The 24972-nt window shown below is 44.3% G+C and overlaps 1 protein-coding gene across 1 annotated transcript in view; it reads left to right on the forward strand.

Annotated features, from left to right (window-relative positions):
• The first annotated feature begins 4527 nt into the window (after nucleotides 1-4527).
• LOC146798341 (uncharacterized) overlaps nucleotides 4528-24972 on the forward strand; it is a 143407-nt gene continuing 122962 nt past the window's right edge. Inside the window, exon 1 of the mRNA XM_085625606.1 lies at nucleotides 4528-4918. Within this exon, the coding sequence (XP_085481732.1) occupies nucleotides 4567-4918 (352 nt within the window). The 5' untranslated portion in view covers nucleotides 4528-4566. The remainder of the gene's footprint in view (nucleotides 4919-24972) is intronic.

Below are 24972 nucleotides of genomic sequence, written 5' to 3' on the forward strand. Positions count from 1 at the left end.
CGAGGGTTTGTATAGCTATAATGTATATTATCAAATGTTAGTGGAATTTGTGAAGGTCTGCTCCAATCTTCCAGCTTTTGCACCTGAGGGAGCAGTATTCTTACACTTAACCATGCACTATTACTTATCCTGCTCTGTATTCTTCAACCTTTTCTATCGCCAGAATTCAATCAAACTGTTTTAATCTGACTTTGATGATCCATTAGAGGAGGAACCGATTGTTAATGATGAGTATGTGTGGGCTACTAAACCTATTTATTGCTCTTATCAAAGATTTAAGTCAAGAGATCAGTGTGAGAATATGATGAAAATCTTTACCCCTTAACTAATGTGAGCATTACTAACCAGACGTGCATGACATAACCTGCACAGTTAACCAAGATGAGAAGGTGTTCATAGATGAATTGAATGAGACCATAAGAATAGATGAAGAAAGGGGGAGGGAAAGACTAGTGTGGAACATATTATTGGGAATGGCGAAAAGACAATAAAGGAACCGCCTGCTAGATTGAATATTAAGGTTGTTAAGAAGGGATCCTTGCGCTTCATATGGCATCCAGAGGGGAATGAGACTGTCGAGAAATTAGGTTGGAGAGAATGCGAACATAACTATTTGGTAAAGGAGAAGACCTTCTCAAACTTAGATACAAGTATAAAAGGGATCTATTATATGTGTGTGGAAAGTCAACTTATTTGCAGCTACCACATAACTGGCTGGGTAGTTGTTAGGCAGCTTTTGTTTTTCCTAGAATATATCACACTAACAAGTTCCTCTTGAACGATACATAAGAAGAGGTAAGCGTAGTTTTAAACAGATGCTTAGTGACATTTTTGGACACTCATTTAATCCATAGGAATAGCATTAAAAGACGTTAAGATTAGAAAATTGTCTACCTTAGTTGATCGACTTGATACTAACACAACAGGTGCATTAGCTTCAATAAATAAGGAGATGCTTGCCATGAGAGCTATGATTATGCAAAATCACCTTGCGTTGGATCCTCACAAAGAAAGGAGCAGTTTGCAAAGTCATTCAGGCTCAGGAATATTGTGCATACATTTCGAGCGTCGATAAGCAGTTTGATGACTACATTACTAACACAACGCATGAACTAAGTTGGAGGAGTCAGGTGCCTGGGAAAAATTAGGATCAATATTTGGATCCATTGGAAAGGGATTCGCCATGATAGGGGAATGACGTGGTAGTGTAGGGGCAGGAATTCTGAAACTATTTCTAACCCCTCTTTTGCTTATATTGCTTGCCATTGCTTGTGTGGTTGTTTTCTTGAAATTTTGCAAAGAATTTCATCACAAAATAGTGTGGATTGTCGGTATAAAAAGCTGTCAGCAACAAAAGGAAGAAAGAGTAAGTACCTTGATGTAAAGGTTGATGAAATGGAGAGTGACCTTTATGACACATTAAAAGACTTGCACAAATCCAACAAGAAGAACCCGAAATTAATGAATTACATTTTGTAATAAAGAATTGAAGTGATGATTTGAAATCCTAAGTCGGAAGGTTGTGGGAGCTGATCTCCTTTCACTATAAATGCATCGCAATTTGGGGTTATGCTAACTTGGGTTGTGTTACAATGTCCCACATCTTGTACCAACATGTCCAAAATCATGTGTCATTGTTGTCATTTTCTTTTGTTTCCCATAAAGTATTGCAAGGTTCACCCCAATAAAATGAAAACTGTTCCCAGAGACCTATTTGCTGCGTGCCAAGAACACTTCAACTGCCCCAGGCTATGGCATTTAGTGTATCCACTGGACTGTCGAACTAACTTTGAGAATGTCAGCACTTTCAATATAATGCTACCCGGAAAGGATCTCCAAATGTATTCTATAGTAAATCGTTTCTCATTGGTTGTTCGCTATTGGTGCATATCCGGAGAAATGTGTACTTATGTAGAATGTATAACTGTCTTTGTCTAAAGTCCTATAAAAGCATGTAGATTTTTATGGTTGGGAATGCTCCCCTTCCTCACTCTTAGAAGGTAAATCTATGCTGTATTTCTCTCAGAACTGTACTGAGTTCCTTGTATTTATGACTTGTATGCTTACCGCTAAATCTCCTAATGACATATTTTTTCTGTCCTGTCTAATTCCTTATATAAAACTTTGAACCTTCAACCCTTGTCTGTAATTCTTATTCAAATGCTTGTCACCTGCTATTGAACTTAAGAGAGTGACGGCTCCAGTCGGGGAACACCAAAATCCGTATACGGATTAGACCGCTGCCGGTCCTAGTTGTTGGTGAGCCCCATGAAAGGTTTTAAGGTGGAGAGGACGTGCCTACAGATATTAATTACATTGATTTCTGAAATGGCTGGCAATTAATCTTGCATTGGAACACATAAAAGCTTGCCCCTCTCGGTGCTTAGTTGGCCGTCTCTAATAATAGGGGCATGGACTGAATTCAGTGAAGTCCTCATAAAAGATGATGAAAAACCAGGACTCTCCTGGCAAATCCGGGGCGCCTGGCCAGTCTAAACTCCTCTGGGATTCATTTACAGCAAGGCACTACCGACTTTAACCTGACCTAAACCTATACCAGGTTGTATTGGATCCTTTGTTTCCAGTGAAATCAGTGGTGCATTTCTAATTGTCGCATCAGGCAGCACGGGGCACCTCGCAACCGAACTGACATGGCGTCAATGGACACCAGCATGTTCACCGTGTAGACATCATGCCCTGATACATTAAATAGACACAGTGTCCACTTAGAAGTGAGTGATTCCTTCTTTTTACAAAATGACAAGCAATACAAATACATAAAAAAATCCATTCACTATTCCAAAAAAGGCGATTTATAGGCACTTTAGAACACAAACTTAAATGATGCTTCAACGCCCCGTCGGGGGTACTAAACGCTATTTAAGACACAAATATAATGCAAGGCCTATTGTACAGCAGTGTTAGAATAAAAATATTTACATCAGCTATAATAAAATTTATAAATCTGATTTATTGGTTGAAAATCTCATTACATTTACCTTGGATACAATATATTGAGTCAATTGAGATTGAATCTGATGTCCTTCTTCTATTTCTATTATAATCTGTTTGACCCTCTGTTATGGCACACTTTATTGGATGTGTCTAAATGTGTCATCCAGGGGCACTGGAATTATGCGCTTCAACAGCTGTGGCTTTTTGCGCCTAATTATAGATTTTCCCCATTTCCCACATAATCCATCATCTGCTGCATAAACTGCATATTTTAACAAAAAAATAATTTGTTTTCCATCTCAAACAGATCAAAAGTTACTAAAAACATGGCAACATGTATTGTGCACTGTGGAAGGCCCTTCTCAAAGGTTTTCCATAGCTTATTTCTGCATTTGGTTGTTAAACTGGTACGAACGAGGTGAAATCTTTGCCCAGACAGTATTACCATATGTAAAGATTACAAAATAATAAAGTAGTACTATCAAAAAATGTGTTGCAGTATGTAGCATAATTTGCCTTTGTTACTGCATAATTTAGTCAAACCTGCTGCATAATTTGTTCCTCCCCGCCGCATAATTCCAGTGGCCCTGATTATATCTTATGAGCAGACAAGCAGACGCTGACTCACCCATTTACACACTAATTAACCTGTTCCTCCATTCTCTCACCCATCAACTCACTAACCCATTCATCTATCCACCGATGCTCATACTCACACATCCATCCTTGTACTCATTCATATTTTCATTGTTCATTCATCCAGCCAGGCATGCATACTTACTTTTTTCATTTTTCATTAACTCGCTCCTCCATCATCCACGCATGCACTCATTTCCTCATCCATTCATCCAGGTCCTTTCTTAAAAGTCCATCTACTGATTAATATATTCTCAAATTCGCCCGCTCATCCGTACACCTGCAAATTGACGAAGAGCACTTTAATTAGAAACAGACCTATTTGCTTCCTCGCTGCTCATTTTCTCTTAATTTTAGTTGAACGTTTACCCCTCTTAGAGTACTCGGAGTCTATTTTATGTCGAGGAGCGAGGACATTGTTTCTTGGCCTGTAATCGTTTGCTCGATTGGGCTGAGCCAAAGTTAAAAGAAGGATTTTTAACGAGCCAAAATATGCGGACGGGAGTCGTTTCCAAATAGACTATTGTTTGTCTGTAGTTACCTTTTGTGTTGTAAAGTTCTAGGGCCGTGGAATCCCTCAAAGTTCTTACGATACAAACAGACTGTTCTTTAAAATGGTGTACACTGAGCACCATTTGAACTAGGGGGCACCTTGACCTCCAAACGTTTCAGAGGGGGCCCCACGGGTGGCACAGCTTCACAAACACCAATTAACTTAACATAATAGGCTTTCAATCAAACCCATAATATGGTTATTTCTACTTCACCTGCTGCCAGGTACCTGATGTCAGATGTTATCTCTGGAATCACGGGCCTGCTCCACCATTGGTCCCCGCTAAGGCCCCTCTAAGCCGGCCTCTCGCCTGCTTTCTCTACTCCGCGCTCTTAAGCGAGGCCGAGTAGGCAGAGGTGATGCTGCAGAGGTGGTACTGTGCTCTGCCAAGCGCCCCCACCAGGCTGTATTGACCCTGAGCCATGGCTGTTTTCCAGGTGCTCAGCTTGCCCCAGACCGGCCCCTTCAGTGCCCTCGACATGTGGCCCCTTGTCCCGAACGAGGCACTGCATGCCTTTCTTGCCCAGGCTGGATACGGCTTCAAGTTCGCCCCCTACGTGATCCCTGCCTCCAACACACCCACGCGGCTGGCGGACTTTACCATCCGCTCTATCCTGGCTACAGAGAGTCCTGGCACCTCGGGCGCCAGGCAAGGCCGAGGTCTGGATGAAGAGCCCCAGGGCACCACTGCGGGCACTGCCAACGCCGCCAGGGCGGGCCGACAGGAGTATTCATGGATTCACTGCACCCGGTTCAGGCCGCCGAAAATACCAAGTAAGACACCCTTGTGTACATTTACCTGTTCTGAAGCGACTTCAGTATTCCCGCGCGGCCAGCTCCGCGTGGCGCTGACAATCCAGCCCTCGCAACCCTGCCCTCCTCCACCTCTCTGGACAGGCGGAACTGGGACACGCTGCCATTACACCACAACCTGCCCCAGATTTATCTTTCTACGGTGGGACTGACTGAGGCACACACATCTTTGCCGACCCCCCTTAAACCAGCTCTTCACCTCCTATGATATTCCTATACTGAGACCCGTGCACCACTCTCTTCACCTCAGCCATTTATTTATTTGATATATTTGAATTTTTGCTGAGCGAAAACGAAGCCCAAAAGCATCAGTGTGCTTTACGTAGCTAAGAGCATCGGGGTGTAATTAGCAGGCGTAAATAGGTGAGAATGAGCAGTGTATTACACAGCAAAAGTACCACAAGACAAGGAGTCAGTCAGTGCATGGGTGTCATCGAGACCCTGTGGCAGTCTTAGTATCTCAAGATGGCAGCGCCTCCCCATGTACTTATCTGAAGTAAAGATCATAAACAAGGAACGACAGGCTTCGGACGCAGAGGGGCTTCATAGGTATGGCGAAGATCTAGAGAAAGGTGTCTATGAGGAGAAGAAGGCGGTACACAACTGGAACCATATTCCGAAGACACACGTGTCTACAATCTCCTGAGCATTAAACGGAGGTTGAGAAGGAAGGGTTTCATTCATTTCTGAAAGTGGGTAGAGGGGAGGGAGTGTAGATGGCAGGTGGGAGTGAAATCAAACCTTGGGCACACATCCAACGTAGAAATGGTTTAAGGAATGGTTTTGTGGAGCATGAGCGTTTCCTTTAGTAGAGAGTCTGTCCTGCGGAGATGTTGGGAGCATTAGTAGAGTCCGTCCTGCGGAGATGTTGGGAGCCTTAGGAGAGTCCGTCCTGCGGAGATGTTGGGAGCCCTAGTAGAGTCCGTCCCGCGGAGATGTTGGGAGCCTTAGTAGAGTTTGTCCTGCGGAGCTGTTGGGAGCCTTAGTAGAGTCTTTTCTTCTGAGATGTTGGGAACCTTAGTAGAGTCTGTCCTGCGGAGATGTTGGGAGCCTTAGTCCTGCGGAGATGTTGGGTGCCTTAGTAGAGTCCGTCCAGCGGAGATGTTGGGAACCTTAGGAGAGTCCGTCCTGCGGAGATGTTGGGAGCCTTAGTAGGGTCCGTCCCGCGGAGATGTTGGGAGCCTTAGTAGAGTTTGTCCTGCGGAGATGTTGGGAGCCTTAGTAGAGTCTTTTCTTCTGAGATGTTGGGAACCTTAGTAGAGTCCGTCCTGCGGAGATGTTGGGAACCTTAGGAGAGTCCGTCCTGCGGAGATGTTGGGAACCTTAGGAGAGTCTGTCCTGCGGAGATGTTGGGAGCCTTAGTAGAGTCCGTCTCACGGAGATGTTGGGAGCCTTAGTAGAGTTTGTCCTGCGGAGATGTTGGGAACCTTAGTAGAGTCTTTTCTTCTGAGATGTTGGGAACCTTAGTAGAGTCTGACCTGCAGAGATGTTGGGAGCCTTAGTAGAGTCTGTCCTGCAGAGATGTTGGGAACCTTAGGAGAGTCCGTCCTGCGGAGATGTTGGGAACCTTAGGAGAGACTGTCCTGCGGAGATGTTGGGAGCCTTAGTAGAGTCCGTCTCACGGAGATGTTGGGAGCCTTAGTAGAGTCTGTCCTGCGGAGATGTTGGGAGCCTTAGTCCTGCGGAGATGTTGGGTGCCTTAGTAGAGTCCGTCCTGCGGAGATGTTGGGAACCTTAGGAGAGTCCGTCCTGCGGAGATGTTGGGAGCCTTAGTAGGGTCCGTCCCGCGGAGATGTTGGGAGCCTTAGTAGAGTTTGTCCTGCGGAGATGTTGGGAACCTTAGTAGTCTTTTCTTCTGAGATGTTGGGAACCTTAGTAGAGTCTGACCTGCAGAGATGTTGGGAGCCTTAGTAGAGTCTGTCCTGCGGAGATGTTGGGAACCTTAGGAGAGTCCGTCCTGCGGAGATGTTGGGAACCTTAGGAGAGACTGTCCTGCGGAGATGTTGGGAGCCTTAGTAGAGTCCGTCTCACGGAGATGTTGGGAGCCTTAGTAGAGTTTGTCCTGCGGAGATGTTGGGAACCTTAGTAGAGTCTTTTCTTCTGAGATGTTGGGAGCCTTAGTAGAGTCTGACCTGCGGAGATGTTGGGAGCCTTAGTAGAGTCTGTCCTGCAGAGATGTTGAGAGCCTCAGTAGAGAGTCTGCCCTGCGGACATGTTGGGAGCTGCCAGAGAACTTTCATGTCATGGTCACATAACGAGAGTGGTCAGCATTGAATGGGTTGTGAACAGTCCATGATGTGTTAATGGTGGATCTACCTTCAATTGGAAGCCAGCTCACAGAGGAGGACTGGGAGAATGTGCTCAGAAAGGCCACCCCCTGAGATCAGACAGGCAGCTCCATGCAGGGCGTTTTCGATGAGTGCAAGATGTGTGTTGGGCATGCCGTGTAAAATAGAGATTCTGTATTGGAATCAGAATAGGTCCAAGACTTGCATTACTCTTTTTTTAGGTCATGCTCTGGTAGGAAAGATTTGATAGCTTGTATTGATCTAATCTGATGGTTGCTATTCTTAGCAATGGATTACCCCATGGATTGTGTGCTTAGCCAGCATGCTCTGTACCTCTTCTACTAATTCAGAATGGTTACCCACACACTGCAACACCAATGCACTCCACTCTGGCACTTCCCTTATATTTCAGCAGAGACCCATACACAGCTTCTATCAATCTATCTGAGTCCTGGCCCAAAGCACACGTCCTTACACCAGTTCTGACAAAGTACCTCTGTTCTCACCTTCTATATTTCAATTTTTAGACACCTACTTAAAAGTCCCTTTACCACGTCCTTCAAAATGGCTTCCTGTTCCGGTGCAAAGGTCCAAACACAGCAGTGCAAATACATCCCAGTCCTTCCGTGAATCACTCAGGCAAATTCAGAGTTCCTCCTGAGTTCACATGCAATGATTCACCGAAACCCTTGATCCAGCACCCTCGGTGCTGCATGGCAAGGAGCTGCGCACAGCTCCAGTCTTCCCTGCGGCTCCAGCAGCGACAGCTCACCCACTCACTGAGCCCACGCCGGGTGCGCGTCTGTGAAGAGTACGGGGCATTTCACCCATGTGCTGCGAGTGCAGATATCCGGAGAGCTTAAAGGGGTGGGCTGGGCGTCAGTGGTGGAAGGGGGAGCTCGGTCTGCCCTTGGCTCTGAGGGTAGCTGCCTGTGGGGAAAGGGAGGGGGCACTGGATGAGTTCCGGCCCTGGTAGTGCTGGTGTATGAGGGCATGTGAAAGAGTGCTGGGTAGCCCTGGCAATAGGAGTGTAGTTGCCTGGTGGGCAAGAGAGAGGCAAAGGGAGTTCTGTTGTGTGTGTGTCATGGTATAGTGTACAGGGTGTGTCCTTGGAATGCGACATGTCCAAATTCAGCCGAAAGTGGGTTGGGTCGGGCTGATCGCTTCAGGTGGGGATAAACATCGCCCATAGCAGGGAGGTATGGTATATTCGTATGTTGTTAGCGTTTCTAGTCAGAAATAATACCAGTCTGAATGAGGCCCTTGGAGTCCAGTTTGGAGGAACTCGAAAATGCAATCCAGCGCTACTCTGGCTGTCACAAGTATGGAATAGATTCTGAGAGGCAGAGGCGGGGTTCTTGTGAATGTTTGCGAGAGGGAGCAGGCTCTGCCCAAGTGAGGTCAGGCAGGCGTGAAAGGGCATATGGGAGAAAGGACGTACTGTGCTCTGAGAGTCCAGATATCTGGGGCGCATTAAAGAGGGTTCGCGCGCCTGAACTGGGGTGTGCAGGAGTTTGTAGCAGTGCGGGGTCGGGCACATGGGAGGGCTAAAGGCCACAACAGCAGACGCCCGGTCCTCTGGAATGAAAGGCTCCGGTGACGTAGCATGAGCCTGAATGTGTAGAAAGGAAATTTCTGTGCCGTGACCTCCCAACTGGTTAGTAAACGACAGCAGAGACGTTTTAAGGTATGGGCAAAGTGGGCTCTAGCCCAGGGCCCCAGCCTTTCAGGGGGCCCCCTGTCAGCTCTGTTCTGCAGAGTCTTAACCAGATGACCTTGAATAGTTCCCGATTGTTTTAAATACCATTTTCCTTTAATTTATTTTTAATGTGGGAGTGTATTACCAACATTTTGAAGAGAACTGTGTTTAGGTAAAAATGCAACATCCATAAAAAAGCTTCTTATAAATCAATAGAGGACCTCACATATGAGAAATGGGAGGGTGTCTCAGAGATTATTTGCAATAATTTGAGTGAGCTGCTGCTGTGTTACAACATTGAAAACACACCTCTCTATCCCTATTAGACCTAAAATCATTTAGAATTTGGAGCAGTGTGCCTGTACTCTGTCAGTGACCTGGCCAAAGAGGGCAAGAAAGAGGTGAAACTATACCATAAATTCAAAGCTGGTCTGAAGAGGGGCCCCCAAAATACGTTTGGCCCAGGGCCCCCAAAATCCTTAAGATGTCCCTGAACGACAGCCACAATTGTGGTGCAGAGGGACGCTCTCACCCCTGCATCTTTTACACCGATGATGATAGCTGCGCCCTTGTACGCTCCCGAGGGGTAGTGAGTAATAGCAAGAAGCGAAAGTGACCTGGTAATGGTAGGGGACCAAGGGAGCACGAAAGAGGAAGTCAGATCCTGCAGGGAGTGCAGACATATGATAGGACCATAAGCTGCAGGAGTGACGCGTAGTACGCTGGCCTTGAGAGTACGAGCAGTGCTGTATGTCGTCCTCATGCCCTCATGCTCACTCTGGACTCAAGCACTCTACGAGGACATCAAGCATTGGAAGAGCCAATAGGGATCGCCGTTTAATGCGAGTGCAGAGCTGTTGGTTTTGCCAATGTGTGGCATCTTCCTATCCATGGGTTTTCTATCTCCCCCACCCCCACACTGCTGAAAACCCGTGGATAGGAAGATAACACACATTGTATGTCTGTAAGCTTGTGCTTAAAAACAATAAAAGGAAACACGTCAAAATACTTAAAGTATAAGCCAACACATATCTTATAATATCTCCAACCAGTTGATTGATTTCAAAGTTTTCAATTTTTTTAAATGGCAATTTTAATACATTTTAATGACTCCTCACTCAGGAAACTCTGAGCAGAATTTAAAAAGAATAAGGTAGTGTCAATGTAATGGTAATTGTTTGCAAACCCAAATGTAATTTCTACAAGATTCATCCATTTTCTCCTCTGCATTAGCCCAGGGCGCAGAATTATGGGTCTCCAGGAGAAGTACCATGCTAAATACACCTTCTGCCTCAGACGCAAGTCAGTGCAGGGCCTTTTGCCCAGCGCCATAACAGCTTTTGTGTGCTAAAGCATGTGCTTTCAATATATGAGTTCCTTACTTGCACTCATGGAACATCCATTCTTAAACAGTTAGTTTATACAGTAAACCACAAATCTAACTGTTTAACCAAAATTTGTGGTGTTGCTGCAATGTGTCCTCTGCTCAGGAACATTCCAGTAACTAGGTCTGGTATCCAGGCTTGCAGGGCACATGGCTGGGAAAAAATCCCCAAATTATCCTTGCTTAACACAACTTCTTCTGTGATTACAAATATTTCATTTTTCAATTCAACACAAGTAATTTCCACCCAGAAATGTTAAATTCATCAAACATTTGCAGCAGAGCCCTTGTAATTTTTGATCCACAATGTTGTTATATCACAGTACCCTTTCTTTAAAAATTATTGGTAAGCTCAATGCCCCAACTCCAATGCATTTCAAGTGTTCATTTGCCCTTCTTCAGAGAGAAAAGGATATGCAAACTAGTATTATACAAACAGGATCAAAGGAAACGAAATTAGGAACAACCTCAGTGTCTAAAGAGACATTTTTGTACAACCCATCCTAATAAATATAAGTACAAAAAAGAAGGATTTCTAAAAAGTTCAGAATGTGCATTCATTCCAATGGTTTCTGCAGCATATGGAAGGACTAAACACCTTTGGGTGAACCTCATTCGTACAATGTCCAAAAACCAACAGGAATCCAAACAAACCAAGTTAGAAGTGATGGAGAAAAATATTGAGCTAAACTAAACTACGGGTCACATCATAAATATACACATGAACCGACAGGTCAACGCCATCACCTCCAGCTGCTTCAACACCCTCCGCAAGACCTTCAAATGGATCCCCCCATAGTCAAGGAAGACAGTCACCCACGCACTCATCACCAGCAGACTGGACGATGGAAACGCACTCTATGCCGGCATCAACAAGTCCTTACTCCGCAAACTCCAGACAATACAGAACACCGCAGCCAGACACGTCCTCGGCATCCCTCATCAGGAACACTTCTAGTCAACACCTACATAGACTCCACTGGATCCCCGTGGAGAAAAGAGTCACCTTCAAAATCCTCACTCATGCCTTCAAATGCCTACACAACAACGGACCCAAATACCTCAACGACATAATCAACTTCCACATACCCAAGGGAAACCTCCGATCTTCCAACCTTGCACTGGCCGAAACCCCCCGCGCATCCACAGAGCCAGAGTAGGCGGAAGATCCTTCTCTCACATTGCGGCCAAGACCTGGAACGAGCTACCGGCAGACATCAGGCGCACCCCCTCCCTGAGCACCTTCAGGAAGACCCTCAAAACCTGGCTCTTCGGCTTAACTGTTCTGCGGACCCCCCCCCCTCAGCACTTTGAGACCCTCACGGATGAGTAGCGTGCTTACAATTCCCCTGATTGATTGATTGATTGATTGATTGACACATAACAAAAATATAAAATTCAGAGTTAGAAGAGTGATACGATAGAGCATGCCACAGATTATTAGCTGTGTGAAACACCCACAGTAACCATCCAACTATGTACAAGTTACCTAACTTCAAATACGCCATGAACTGAAGCCATCTCATGAAACGTGTGCTATGTGACATCTGCAGTGCACCCAAAATAGATTCACAGCAAACCATATGCCATCCGATCTTTTATGGTCAATCCAGTTGGCCAAGTTAATCAAAATATGTTCAAATTGTTTAATCTCCCATATGTCATGCAACAATGTCATCTCGCATTACACATGGAACAGATTCCCATCAAGCAATGCCTACAGATCCGTCAAATCACACACATGTGGAATATTTATTTATTTATTAAGGAGTTTCATATAGCACTCGCCTGACCTGAGGGTATCGGAGCGCTTCACAACAGTTTTTGAACAAGATTCATGCAATAAAGCAGTATTCCACAAATAGGTTCGGAAGGCCAAGTGTGCTGAGCCGCACTGAGGTAGTACATGAGTCTTGAGATAACCTCAAAGAGAGCACGTTGTCCTGGGGTTTATACAATAAAGCAGTATTCTACATATAGGTTCGGAAGTCCAAGTGTGCTGAGCAGCATTGAGGTAGTCCATGAGTCCTGGGATAACCTCATAGAGTGCGAGATGTCTTGGGGTTGAACCACTTAGGGGGGGAGGAGCAGTTAGGGGTCAAATAGCAGGGCGGAGGTAAGTCTTAGAGCTACAATGTCTGGGAGAGACAACGAGCAGGGATTTGCGTTTAGATGGCGGCTATCCATTCGGGAGGGAGTGGTTGAGGAAAAGGACTTTGAGGTGTTTTTTTAATTTTGTGAAGGGCGAGATAGTCCTGATACCGACTGGGATGGCGTTCCAGATATTGGGTGCATTTCCGGCGAAGGACCGTGCAGCAGTTTTTTGTTTGCGTGTTTTCATAGGGATAAGTAGTAGGGTGCTGGAGCTTCTGAGGTTCCTTGTCTGACCAGCCAATATGAGTTTAGCATCTGGAATGCGGATATAAAACCAAAACAACCCTTAATGTTTGCTTTTCAGCCATATCCCAGCAAAAATATTCCTGTTGCTGTGCTTTTACAGAGAAGCTGGCAGGGGTGGGGAACAACACAGCACAGGGAGGAGTGCTTGTGGTGTGAATAGCAAACACAAACTCTAATGGCGTGCTCGATGAAAGAGAAATAGAAGTACCCTAAATGTGAACACTGGATTGATACAACTCAGATCAAATGTTGCCTTCTGAATGGCACTCACGGGATTAGGTTGTATTGTATTGTACTGCAACCTTTATATTGCCGTTACCACACCAAGCTCTGACCTACATAGCCTGCATGCTACACCATGTAGAGTGTTTGGTATAAAGTGGGTTGGTTTAGTTTTGATCGTATGTGGGAAGTGTTCCCATGTTGTGCATGATGACCACCAATTTGTAGTTATCATGTTATGAGATCCAGTGAGTAGCAGTGTGATGAATGAAGATGTGTGAGAGCGATATATGTAGATTATGGTTTTCAGTAAGCTGGCAGCTTTAAACAGCTATGCGGGTCACATTATGTTGTTTTGTGATTATAGTCCACTTATCTTGCACAGGGTTGTCCAGTCTGAGATATTTTGCTTAACGTTTATGGTCCTGAGCAGGCATGGGTTGGACAGAGGCAAGGTAGAGAAATATACAAGGATGACCAATGTTAATATCATCCAATATCTGACTTTCATTGTTAGATGTCAAGTAGTGTCATGGTCACGGCCCTATCTACCTGCAAAAACGCCTTTCTTTTTATACTCCAAAGCGACACCTGCGTTCCATGTCTCAGTGCCTCCCCCAGGTCCCCCGCTTTAAATGTCAGAGGCTTGGAGGCAGCTCTCCTGCCCTGAAACCTGCTGTTGCATGGAACGCTCTTACTTTCGTCCTTCGGAACATTCAGGACCCGCTGATTTTCAAGAAGAACCTGGAAACACATCTCTTTGCTTAATACCAGACTTTTGCCCCTCATTGCTTCGCACAGGGACGCTCTTGAGTGTCTGTGCGTGTTACAAATCAACATAACATAACATAGCATAGTATGTAGCATGTTGGGACCTAAGGCAGTGTACTAGATAAGAGTCCTCCGAATGGCCGGCAGTATTTGGCAGATCTCTTCAGTTATTCTATCCCTGTTCAGTTGGTGATGGCTGGTTTATGGCCTAATACAGTACTGGTTAATGGGCAAAACCCTAAGCAGATCTTATGTGAATATGAGCGTGTCAAACAGTATATGGGAATTATTGAGCTACAACCGACTGTGTGACTGCAGAGTGTTAGTGTGGGTATTAGCGTAGCCCAATAGGCTTCTGTATTGCAATGTCATTACATTTATATAGAGCTTACAACCCCTGACGAGGCATGGAAGCATTTGTCGCCAGACAGCATACTTCTCTGGAACCTATGGTTAGCTTCTTTTAAAGTTGGTGATTCGGATTAGTTTTGTGCTCTTAAGAAATACGTTCAATGCATTTAATCCTGTTTCTAAACATGTTGTAGATAAAGTAGATGGGAGTTTGGTGTGAACTTTAGCAATGGCGTCATGGTGTATGTGAATTCATGCAAATGGTTGGTGATATTAATAGATGAGCTAAAGGAGATAAGGTATAGTTAGATTGTAGGAGTGTGATTAAAGAGATGTTGAAATTAGACATCTGGAAGTTTTGCTTCGCAGTCAATTTTTATGGTAAAACAGAGGAGACTTTCTTGATTTTGCTTGCAATCTGATGATCCAAAACTATAGAAAAAAACATTATTTGCATGTGAGAGAGTGCTATATTAGGTACTTTTGATAAGCACTAGAATCAGGCAGTCTATCGTCTCAAAGACTACTTGTAGGCCACCACTTAGCAAAAACATCTGATAAACCAAGGGCTGGAAGCACAATGTAATGGCTTGACAAAAATATATGGGGAAATAGCAAGAGATTTAGGCTCTGCTCAGAGTCGGCAGTAACCTCATGATTATAGATATTTGTAAGAAATCAGGTTATCAGTTGAGGGGGTGGAAACTCCACTCAAATAATAAACACAATGCTTCTAAGGGTGAACCACAAAAGTCACTATTATACCCGTTTATAACCCTCTGATAGCTTGGTACAAAAAAGCAGTCAGGCTTAACTTAGAGGCAATGTGTAAAGTATCTATGCAGCAATCATATAGTAATAACATGAAAAACACAACACAAGAAAAATCCCAATTCAATTTAGACGTAGAGTTATTTTTAATAAATAAAAACACCAAAAATGAACAAAATACAATCAGTAGAACAGGAGATATTAATTTTCAAAATTTTAGGAAAAAATACAGCTAAGAAGCACAAGTCTCACTCATGGTCATCTGGCCATGCTAGACTGGGGGAAAATTACAAGTTCAGGCTGACTGCGAAAGAGCAGGGGTTGGATACAGGGACCAGGTTACTTCAGATGAAGAGTTACCTTCTCAAGAGCTCTGTTCACATTGGCAGAGGCAGTGAGCAGAAGGCTCTTGCCACACAGGGCAGATTATGCATCAAGGATGGTTGTTGCTCTAGTGCTAAGAGCCATTCATCACTTGAGCTTCACATTGGTAGCTCATTGCAGAGGGTTACTGTGAGTGCAAAATGCAGGCCTTGTGTTGCCGGTCATCACAGACACCAAGAGGTCACTTCGCGATGACAAGGAGCCCAAACTTCAGGTCCTTCACCTGTTCTTCAGGACTAGTTCTCACTGTTGCCAATCAAAGGTTCAGGAAGCGAGGGGTACCTTTGGGAATCAGGACTCACTCTTTTAGGTCTCAGGCTGGTCCTGTTGCATGGAGGCCTCTAGAAGCTTGTTGTGTACCTTTTGTACCTAGAGCTCACACAGGAGGGCAGTCAATTGACCATTGGAGTCACTCTGGATAGCATGGGATCAAGCCAAGCAGGTCACACCTTGCTTCTTCAGGCAGCAAGGCAGTCCTTCCAGCAGTAGGGCAGTGTGTCTAGCAGCAGGGCACTCCTTCTTCTGAATGTTCCACAGAACCAAGAGTGTTCTGATGAGTGTTTCTGAAGGTCCTATTTTTATACCTGGTGTCGGCCTTTGTGTAGGGGATTTTCCTGTGATAATCCCAAAACTGGTTTTGCTCAGTTTTACCCATCTCCTGGTACTGGATCCTAACCCGTTCAGTGCCTCAGCAATCTCCTCACACTCTGTAATGGGAGACTTATCAACAGGGCTCCCCACTGCACCTCGCTCCCTCCAATGCTCTTCTCATACTCACACGGCACACTAGTCTTAGCAAGCAGGCAGGTGCTCCAGGCTCCAGAGTCGGTGGTCTTGATTTCACTGTGTGATGTCCCCCTCACTCATCTGGGAGAATAGCAGGCCTTGGTCCCCAGAACTTCTTACAGCCAGACGTCTTGCAGAGCTTCCTTTCCTGACACAGCCCATCTGGCTGCTTGACAGGTGACAGCATTTGGGGATCTCAACCTCCCCTTCTTATAGTCAATTTCCAGACCAAATGTTATTTAAGGTCTGGGTCTTTGAAGTTTTCTGTTGAAGTTCTGCTTCTTTTGAAATGTACACTTTTCCTCTTTCTCTTCCTCTTGAAAGGCTGTCTATCACAACAGGGGAGACTCCCAAACACATAGCCCCACAATACAGGCCAAGGGAGTGACTAGAGTTCACACCTGAATGTCAGCCACAGTGATATGTGCATCAAATAGTTAACCATGGGCTTCCGGCCCAAATCTTTATGATTCTCTCTTCAGCCCCATCTCCTTCCTGAGAAGTGTTCAGGACCCTACCTTGTTATCTCTCACTGAATCATAGAACCCCATTTGAAGTGTTCAGGGGGAGAGTCTCTCTCTCTCTCTCTCTCTCTCTCTCTCTCTCTCTCTCTCTCTCTCTCTCTCCCTTCCCCAGTGTGTCCTACCCAACTCACCGGAATGCCGCAATACACAAATCTGTCTGGGGATTTTCCTCTACCCCTCATGTCTTCACTATGCAGGCCTGGGTTTTCCAAAATGGAACCCAGTGTCCTGTATATAATATACTATTCAGGCACACTTGCACTCAGTGTACATACAGAGCACACACACTACCCAGTACTGTAACCTCCATGTACTGTGCCACCCCAGGCACACATACATTTACTACACACATTCCCTCTGCACACACTGTTCATTACTGAGATCTTTCCTTATTGTGCCATGGTGTACTACATGCAAACACACACACTGCTAGCACACACGTTTGCCAGCCATGCATGCACTGCACAACATTCACCCTTCATGTATTGTACTTTTTGCAAGCATACACACATCCAGCACATACTTTCACTGTGCATGCACTGCACATCACTACATGTCTCATGTAATGAATTAATTCCCGGTATACATACACTCAGTCTACGCAATCACCATTCATACACTGCACATTACTGCTCTATCCCTGTAGTGTACTTTTCCCAGGCACCCATACATCTAGTACAGATTCATCACTCCTGCACTGCGCAACACTTTATATCTAAGGGATGTAGGCCAAGGGTGAGTGCAGCGGAACTTTATAAAAGTGAGTGATACAGGTTGAAACAGGCCTGTTCACTCCTAGTGATCACTACACAGTATGCTGCCACCACTGCGCATATGGCTTAACTCTTGGTCAAGGCAGTAGCCTTCCACCACAATCAGGTAGCACTTTGAGAAATCCTCCCAGTCCAACAAGATCGCAATCCGTGAGAAAGGCCTATGTGATGGTGCATACGCATAATCTGTGTCTGCCTATGACAACAAAAATCAGCATTAGGGACCCAGACAACAGAACAGTTGGGACCTCAGGGAAGGGGTACATGTTCATAACCATGCAGAGGACTTTTCCAAACCAACTCTGGCCGCATTCAATTTAGCACCTCACTTTTTTCCAGCTACTTGCACTGCTCGACTCCTGCAACATGTTTTGTGACTCCGGTTCCACGAGCATCTCCCTCTGCCAAGCACTTTTGCAACATCTCACACTGTCCGAACATTTGCGGCATCCCTATGCTGTCTTCACCACATTTGCACATCCCCAAGGTCCAGTCCATTTTAGAACACCCACTGAATCATTTTCAGCAAACCTTAGTCAACAACATCTGAATTACTCTATTTAGCACCCAACTGTTTTATTTGCTGCAGCTTCTCTCACGCCGATCCTATTAAGTACCCAACTTCTGATCCCTTGTAATATATTCCAATGCCAGAAAAACTCTTACAGCAACCGTCACTGTTCAATGCTTCTTCAGTATTCCTGTCCAGCATCCCCAAGTATCCTGCACTGACTGCTCTCCACTTCAGTACCCACCGTCCTGGGTCACTGACAGAATATCGATGTACAAAATATAGTTGTTAAAAATATCAATGAAAAAATATAGAACGCAAAAATATCGACTCCCTATAGTTAAATAGGTAAGTACAGAAATATCCGAAAAAAATATAGTTGTACAAAATACCGAGAGATTATATATATATATATATATATATCTTCACTGAAAAAAACATAGGTTTCAGGGCGTTATAGTTAGTTGGACATTTCACTCGTACAAAACCATAGAAATTCCCCCGTTATAGTTAGTTCAGCTAACTATAACTCGCGCGCCCGCAATGCACTGCTGATGACGTCACATATTACATCACTCATGGCATGGTCAGTACCACGCATGCGTTGTACATCACAAAGTCATTACTAAGCATTTTTTTAGAACGCATGGTCATTTACCACGCATGCCTTTACAACAAATTTTGTTGTAAAGGTATTTATGGTAGTAAAAGCGGCTGGCCCAGCCGCGGAAGAGACGCACTGCAAGAGCGGGCCCGTTATGACTTCAGGAGAGGTCATTGTATTACGGGAGGTGATGCCTAATGAAAAGCGCAAAATTGCAGCGCATTTGGATTGGAACTGCTGTTTTCACCCACTGGGGTTTTATTAATTTTCAAAAGCGAACTCTGGGCAAAACTCATTTGAGGATTACTGTTGGTGTAACTACATGAACCACAAGGCCGCAGGAGCGACCACACCCACTGGGGGAGGTTCAGAGATATTATTAGCAGCACCTGTTTGCCTGGAATCATTGCTGAACCGAACGCCAATGAATAAGGGGAAACTCGAAACACGTCTGGCGAAGGTGACGATTAAGACTGCAAAACCTGTTCCATTTGAATGTATCTACAGCATTTCATTAAAGTGAGCAACACGAAGTTCACCTGGCCGTCTCTTCCATTGGGGCAACTCTGTTGGTTTGTATGTATATATATATATATATATATATATATATATATATATATATATTCTTTCCCAGGTGCTCCGGTATGCCTGCCACCTCCAAAACAGAGGGCGCGTCGACGAACGGACCACCAAAGCCCGGCCCGAAAATATCAGGAAAAAGTTCCTTTGAAGAAAGGAAAGTCGACGACTTGTCTGCTGCGCTCAGTATTTTATTGTCAGCACAAACGTTAGACGCGTTTCGCCTGTAGAACAGGCTTGTTCACTAACGGTTGACATAAAGTTTTCTGCCATTTTTGAACAAAACAGTGATTGCGTGACACGTGCCAAACTACAAAACCATAAATAGTGAAAACAGACTGGTAGTTCTTTACGAAAATATCTCGTGTGTCAGCTCTCGTGATTGTATTCAAAACAGTAAATATATTATCCTGACAATTTTATGCCTCAAAACTAACTTTAAATTATGCAGGGTCATTCCTGTACCGATTTCAAAATTTGAGGCAAACACGTCATATTTTTAAATAAAATTTGGTGATATGCCAGGATACGAACCATGGACAAATGTATCTACATCATAGTCGGGACAGCCCCAGTGGGCTAACCTATTGCCACAATAGACTGATTAATATACATGAATTCAGATAAACCACGGTTACAGAAAATCAAGCCCAAGTGGGCAAACTTGACACTGTGCTGAAAACATGAGCAAGTTCATTGAGACCACCTTTGATTTACATTAGTCTGTGTAAAGTGCTTGTGCTAGAAAAATTATTTTTTGTATTAAAAGTTCACCAGATTCAATCTTTACAACATTTCTTTACAGATAATCGGGCTAGGGAGGAAGCAGAATTGCATTTATAGATGTGTGTGGAAGTCTTCTTCAATGTTAAGACCCTCAGGGATCTTTGTATTGAGACGAATGATGTAGCTCGACTCTAATTTTCTCAATCTTTTCACTCGATCACCTCCCCTAACGCTCATAGGAACTGCGTCAATCACACAATACTCAAAACCCACAGTATTTCTGTTATGATATTGATCAAAATGCCTGGCCACGGGATAGGTCTTATCTCCATTCTTAATGGCACTTAGGTGCTGCAGGATACGCTTGTGAACAGGGAAGATCGTGCTGCCTACGTACTGAAGGCCACATGGGCACCGCAGCACATAGACAGCAAAATCAGTCCTACATGAGTATTGACCTCTAATCTTACTTGCATGGGGCAGTAGGCCGCCTGAGAAAGTAGATGTATTCCTGCCATGGATACAGGCTTTACATTTTGCACATTTTACAAAACCATCTTTTCTTTTAAGCCATGTTTTGGGTGCCTGCACCTGTGTCGTTGGTAGCATGTTAGAGACCAGTGATTGTTTCAGGGATTTTGCTTTTCTGAATGTTATTAGAGGTTTGCGCCCCACTTGCTTCTTTAATACGGGGTCATTTGCAATAATGTGCCAATGCTTTTGTAGAATCTTACGCAAGCTGCCCTCTTGAGTATTGTAATTAGTAATTAGTCTACACTGGTCATCCTTTACAGTAGCTCGCACATCTGGCTGTTGCTCCCGGCTAAAGAGTATTTGTTCCCTTGATTTCTTTTGTGCTTTCACAATTGCTGTTTCGACCCAAGCCCGGGGATACCCCCTTGCTGAGAAGCGTTCCCTCAAGCATCCTAGTTCTATGTTTAAGTCTTGGGTGTTGCTGCAATTCCTCATAGCCCTAAGGCATTCACCATAGGGAATGCTTCTTACCAAGTTCTTCGGGTGGAAGCTAGAGGCATGCAGCAGGGTGTTGCCATCTGTGGCTTTACGATACAGTTTTGTCTCTAACTTGTCATTTGCAATGAAGACAGTCACGTCCAGGAAATTGACACTGATCTCACTGATATCGTATGTTAGCTTTAGATTCAGCTCATTAATCTGTAGTCCATTAACAAAGTTACTGGCACTATCTCGGCATCCCTTCCAAATGACAAATAAGTCGTCGATGTAACGACACCAAAAAATCACGTTATCTTGCCATTCTCTGGAGAACCGCGTTTGGACCACCTGCTCCTCCCACCAGCCCATATGCAAATTCGCATAGCTGGGGGCGAAGCAGGTGCCCATCGCAGTCCCGCATACCTGGTGAAACAGTTCACCATTGAAAAGAAAATAGTTATTGCTTAGGCAGGTGGAGATCATTGTTAGAAACATCTGGGTATGGTGCCATAGCTGTAATGGCCTTTCTCCCAAATAATGTTTCACGGCATTAAGGCCATCTGCATGCCTAATGCTCGTGTACAAAGTTGTAGCATCAATTGTCATTAAAAGATAGTCTGGTTCCCACAGTATGTCATAGATTTTGCGCAGGAAGTCGCCCGTGTCCTGAATAAAGGATGGGAGCTTCTTCACCATAGGGGCTAAAAAGAAATCAACATACTTAGAGGTGTTTTCAAAGGCACTTGCAATTGCCGAAATAATCGGCCTGCCAGGGGGGTTCTCCATGCTCTTATGCACTTTGGGTATTAGATACAGTACCGGTGTTGTTGGGTTATTGATTTTAAAAAATAGCATTTCATCATTGCTAATCAAACCACATTTAAACCAATCAAATAATAGATCATTGTATTTTTCATGACTGGCCTTCATCGTACTACTGCAAACTTTTACATAGTTAGATTTATTGTTTAGTTGCTTGTACGCTTCTTTAAGGTATTGATCTTTTCCCCATAGGACCACATTACCCCCTTTGTCTGCATCACGGACAATACATGCGTCATTATTAGTTCATTTTTTCACTAAAGCATGATACTCTTTGTCACGTTTGGTAAATGCTTGTTTCTTAGCTTTTAATGTGCAACACAGGTTTTTGACATCATTAACCACTAAATCATTGTACACATCTACAGAATCCCTGCTGGTCATTGGGGTAAATTTGGATTTTAACTTGAAGCTAGTAGGTGCCCTGTGCTCAATCTCCAGGTTTTCATTATGCGCTAGGTTAAGTGCCTGCTGCAGTGTACTAGGTATTTCTCCAGCTATAGGCGCATCCTGGCCAGTGTCATTGTCCAAATTTGCTATTTCTAACATCAAGTTCATATCGTCCACAGCTAATTCGACGGGACTTTCTGCTGGTGATCCATCCTTTTGCCCAGCCGGGCGTTTGGGTGCTACAGCAAAAAAAAAAATTTAAGTTTTAACGTTCTTGTAAACTTAAAAATGTCCACTCTAGTCTGTACATAATTGATATCAGCTCTAGGACAATAGGACAGACCCAATTTCAGAATCTCTTGTTCCTGGTCAGATAGTACAATGTCTGTGAGGTTAATAACTGTGGCGACCTTATTCAACTCTACTTGCTGGTTGTCATTGATTTCTTGCTGCCACTGTTTGAATTGTTTTGCGCCTTTGCGCCGTCGCTGCCTCTGCCTCTTCCTCTTCCCCTTCCCCTTGGGGGTCTTGCAGTTGGCATTGGCCGCGGGCGCAGATTGAACCGTCTCTCTTCTCTTAAAAAATCAAATTCGTCAATGACTGAAGGGATTTGTGCTCCACAGCTCGGCCCTTCTTCCAAAGTCGTCGACTTTCCTTTCTTCAAAGGAACTTTTTCCTGATATATATATATATTCAGTGAAAAAACCATAGGTTTCACACATGTTATAGTTAGCTGGACATTTTACTGATAAAAAAACAATGAAATTCCCCCGTTATAGTTAGTGCAGGCAACTATAACTCACGCGATCGCAATCCTCTGCTGATGCTAATACTGTATTTAGACAATTATTTGCCCATGTCTTCTTCCATTAAATTTTAGCTATACATATATTACAAATATTTTTTTTTCATAAAGACACATATGTCATCAGCAGAGGATTGGGGTCGCGTGAGTTATAGTTGCCTGCACTAACTATAACGGGGGAATTTCATTGGTTTTTTATCAGTAAAATGTCCAGCTAACTATAACATGTGTGAAACCTATGGTTTTTTCACTGAATTTGCAAGGTTTTTTAAATGCTAATTCCTAACTATAACGTGTGTGAAACCTATGGTTTTTTCAGTGAATTTGTACGTTTTTTTAAATGCTAAGTTACTTTACGCCATTCGTGGCGTGCGCGCCAACTTAACGCAGTTCGTTCCGTGCGCGCACCGCGCGCCCACTTTACGCAGTTAGTGCCGTGGATGGGCCATGTACGCACGATGCGCTTCGCGCACCGTGCGCACATGGAGGACACATTATGCGCTTCGTTGTGAAAGGTAAGCTTTTAACTTTACATCAAACTGCCATATGCCATGCACAAATGGTGCCCAGCGGGCACTAGTTGCACACGGGGTGGGGAGAATGTGGATAATTTTTTTTAAAATATTTTTTTTACCGTACGCGTACGGTAAGCGTAATCGCCGATTTTTCGTGAAAAATTATAATTTATTTTTTGCCCTTGGGGGTTCTTTGGGGGCACATTCATTAAGGCTAGGTGGTTAGGAGCTGTCTAAAAAGTCCCATTACATGTTTTTTCCCTTTGTTTTTCTTCCCCCCTCCTCAGAGTGCGAGAGAGAAAATGGCGGCCGCCGCTTCCTGGTTTCGAACGATTCGATTGTTTATTAAGATATAACAGCCAATCAGAATCGCGCTCGCGCACGGCACCGTACGCGTACGGTAAGCGTACCGTAAGCGCACCGTAAGCTGGCTCAGATATATATATTGATTTAAATGCTATTTTCTCAGGAACTACTGAACAGATTTACACCAGACCTACAAAAGGCACTTCCTTGACCTGCGGACTACCTCTCTGCCAAATTTCAAGTAATTCTGTTCAGCCGTTTCGGGCTGTAGCTGTGTCTAAAGGTCCTATGGAAAAATGCATGGGAAAAACGCGTTTTGGGACCTCCCTTTTTTCTCAGCCCCCGCTTGACGAATCCCCCCGAGACTTTCAGGGTAGGAGCGGAGCGTAGAGCCCCACCTATATTGAAAATTTCGCGAGGATTCGTCGACCAGCGCCAAAGTTATTCCAAATAGAATGTTGCGGATTTCCTATGGAAACAGGGTCCTAACTATAACTACCTACTGGCGACCGCCAGTAGGTAATATATATATATATATATATATATATATATATATATATATATATATATGTATATCGTCACTGAAAAAAACATAGGTTTCAGGGGCGTTATAGTTAGTTGGACATTTCACTCGTACAAAACTATAGAAATTCCCCCGTTATAGTTAGTTCAGCTAACTATAACTCGCGCGCCCGCAATGCACTGCTGATGACGTCACATATTACATCACTCATGACATGGTCAGTACCACGCATGCGTTGTACATCACAAAGTCCTTACTACGCATTTTTTTAGAACGCATGGTCATTTACCACGCATGCCTTTACAACAAATTTTGTTGAAAAGGTATTTTTGGTAAATGACCATGCGTTCTAAAAAACATGTAGACGATCCACGTTGTTGTAAGGAAACTGGGTAGTGTAGGGAGTCGTGCTGGGGGTAGTGTTTTAGGGTTTAGGGTAGTGCAGTGGTGTTTGTGTAGTGTAGGGGGTTGTGCTGGGGGTAGTGTTTTAGGGTTTATGGTAGTGCAGTGGTGTTTGGGTAGCGTAGGGAGTCGTGCTGGGGTAGTGTTTTAGGGTTTAGGGTAGTGCAGTGGTGTTTGTGTAGTGTAAGGGTTGTGCTGGGGGTAGTGTTTTAGGGTTTATGGTAGTGCAGTGGTGTTTGGGTAGTGTAGGGGGTTGTGCTGGGGTAGTGTTTTAGGGGTTAGGGTAGTGCAGTGGTGTTTGTGTAGTGTAGGGGGTAGTGCTGGGGGAGAGGAGTTGGCCTAACGGCTACGGCGCTCGACCTCAGACCTGGGGAACTGGGTTCGAGTCTCGGTAATGACGCTGATCATCCTCTGATTCTGGGCAAATCACTTAATCTCCCTGTGCCTAACAAAGAATGAATGTGTGTCCTAATGTAACGTAACTGGTGCTATGTAAAGCGCTCTGATACTGGACTGGATTCGGGT

This window comes from Triturus cristatus, chromosome 9 (genome assembly GCF_964204655.1).
Source record: "Triturus cristatus chromosome 9, aTriCri1.1, whole genome shotgun sequence".
Lineage (NCBI taxonomy): Eukaryota > Metazoa > Chordata > Amphibia > Caudata > Salamandridae > Triturus > Triturus cristatus.